Genomic DNA, 1,461 nt, shown 5'->3' on the forward strand with positions numbered 1-1,461 from the left:
GCTGCCCCTTGGGGTGTGCATAGCTGGGGTGGGGGGCTGCCCTATAGACTGTGCGTACCTAGGAATGGGGGGCTGCCCCACAGAATGTGCATAGCTGGGGGGGGGCGGCTGCCCCATGGACTGTGCGTATCTAGGAATGGGGGGGCTGCCCCACAGAGTGTGCATAGCTGGGGTGGGGGGGCTGCCCTATATAGACTGTGCGTACCTAGGAATGGGGGGGGCTGCCCCATGGACTGTGCATATCTGAGGTTGGAGGGCTGCCCCACAGAGTGTGCATAGCTAGGGTGGGGGGCTGCCCTATAGACTGTGCGTATCTAGTAATGGGGGGGGGCTGCCCCACAGAGTGTGCATAGCTGGGAGCCGGGGGGGATGCTTCTTGGGGTGTGCATAGCCAGAGTTGGGGGGGCTGCCCCGTGGACTGTACGTATCTGAGATTGGGGGGCTGCCCTACAGACTGTGCGCATCTAGGAATGGGGGGGCTGCCCCATGGACTGTGCATACCTGGGGTGGGGGGGCTGCCCCACGGGGTGTGCGTAGCTGGGGCCGGGGCCGCCCCATGGCCGCAGTTCGGGGGGGCAGGGACCCTCAGACGGCCTCCTGCGCCCGCCGGTACTCGAAGACGCTCCCGCGCTCGGCGAAGCTCCGGGGTGCCGGCGGCTCGGCGGCCTCCTCGGGGTCCCCCCCCTCCCCGGGGGAGCCGAAGCCGCCCCCGCCGGGGGTCTGCAGGCGGAAGACGTCCTGCACCGGGGAGAAGATGAGGCATCAGGGGGTGCCGGGGTGCTGGGGGGAGCATGGCGGGGGGGGTCGTGCGTGCCGCTCACCCCCGGCTCCACCGGCACTGACGTCTTGGCGCCCAGGTTGATGGTTCGGCCATCGCGGCGCAGCAGCAGGTTGAGCCCCGGGGCGCCAGGGCTGCCCCCTAACCGGCAAAAAGGGGGGGATCAAGGGGCGATGGGGGGCGTTGGGGGGCTGTGGGGGGCCCCGCTTACCTCGCAGGCCGTAGGGACGGACGGCGCGGCGCTCGCTCAGCACCGACAGCACCATGTCCTCGCGGAAGAGCAGCTCCCGGATCACCCCGTCACCCCCCCGGCAGCGCCCCGCGCCCCCTGAGCCCCGACGCAGCTCGAAGCGCTGCAGGACCACGGGGTACCTGGGTGGGGGGGACACACACGACGGGGACACAAGGGGTCAGTGTGCCGGTGGGGCCCCGGCAGCCGCCCCCCGTGCTCCCCCCGGTGCTCACCGCTGCTCCAGGATCTCGGGGTCGGTGATGCGGGTGTTGGTCATGTGCGTGTGGACCCCGCTGCGGCCGTGCCAGCGCGGGCCGGCCCCCGCGCCCCCCGCCACCGTCTCGTAGTAGCCCACCCGCTCGTTCCCGAAGGTGACGTTGTTCATGCAGCCCTGAGGGCACAGGGGAGGGTGGGGGGGCCCCCACAACCCCAGCTGGGGAGTCTGACCCCC

At 71.0% G+C, this 1,461-nt stretch overlaps 1 protein-coding gene across 1 annotated transcript in view; it reads right to left on the minus strand.

Annotated features, from left to right (window-relative positions):
* Window positions 1-585: 585 nt before the first annotated feature.
* The window catches only part of OPLAH (5-oxoprolinase (ATP-hydrolysing)), a gene marked incomplete at its 5' end in the record, with an annotated part of 8,824 nt that continues 7,948 nt past the window's right edge, over window positions 586-1,461 (minus strand). Inside the window, 4 exon segments of the mRNA XM_010566820.1 lie at window positions 586-738; window positions 822-919; window positions 990-1,150; window positions 1,244-1,401. Of these exon segments, the coding sequence (XP_010565122.1) occupies window positions 586-738; window positions 822-919; window positions 990-1,150; window positions 1,244-1,401 (570 nt within the window).

Source organism: Haliaeetus leucocephalus, unplaced genomic scaffold (genome assembly GCF_000737465.1).
Source record: "Haliaeetus leucocephalus isolate CR32 unplaced genomic scaffold, Haliaeetus_leucocephalus-4.0 Scaffold218, whole genome shotgun sequence".
In the NCBI taxonomy this organism is placed as follows: domain Eukaryota; kingdom Metazoa; phylum Chordata; class Aves; order Accipitriformes; family Accipitridae; genus Haliaeetus; species Haliaeetus leucocephalus.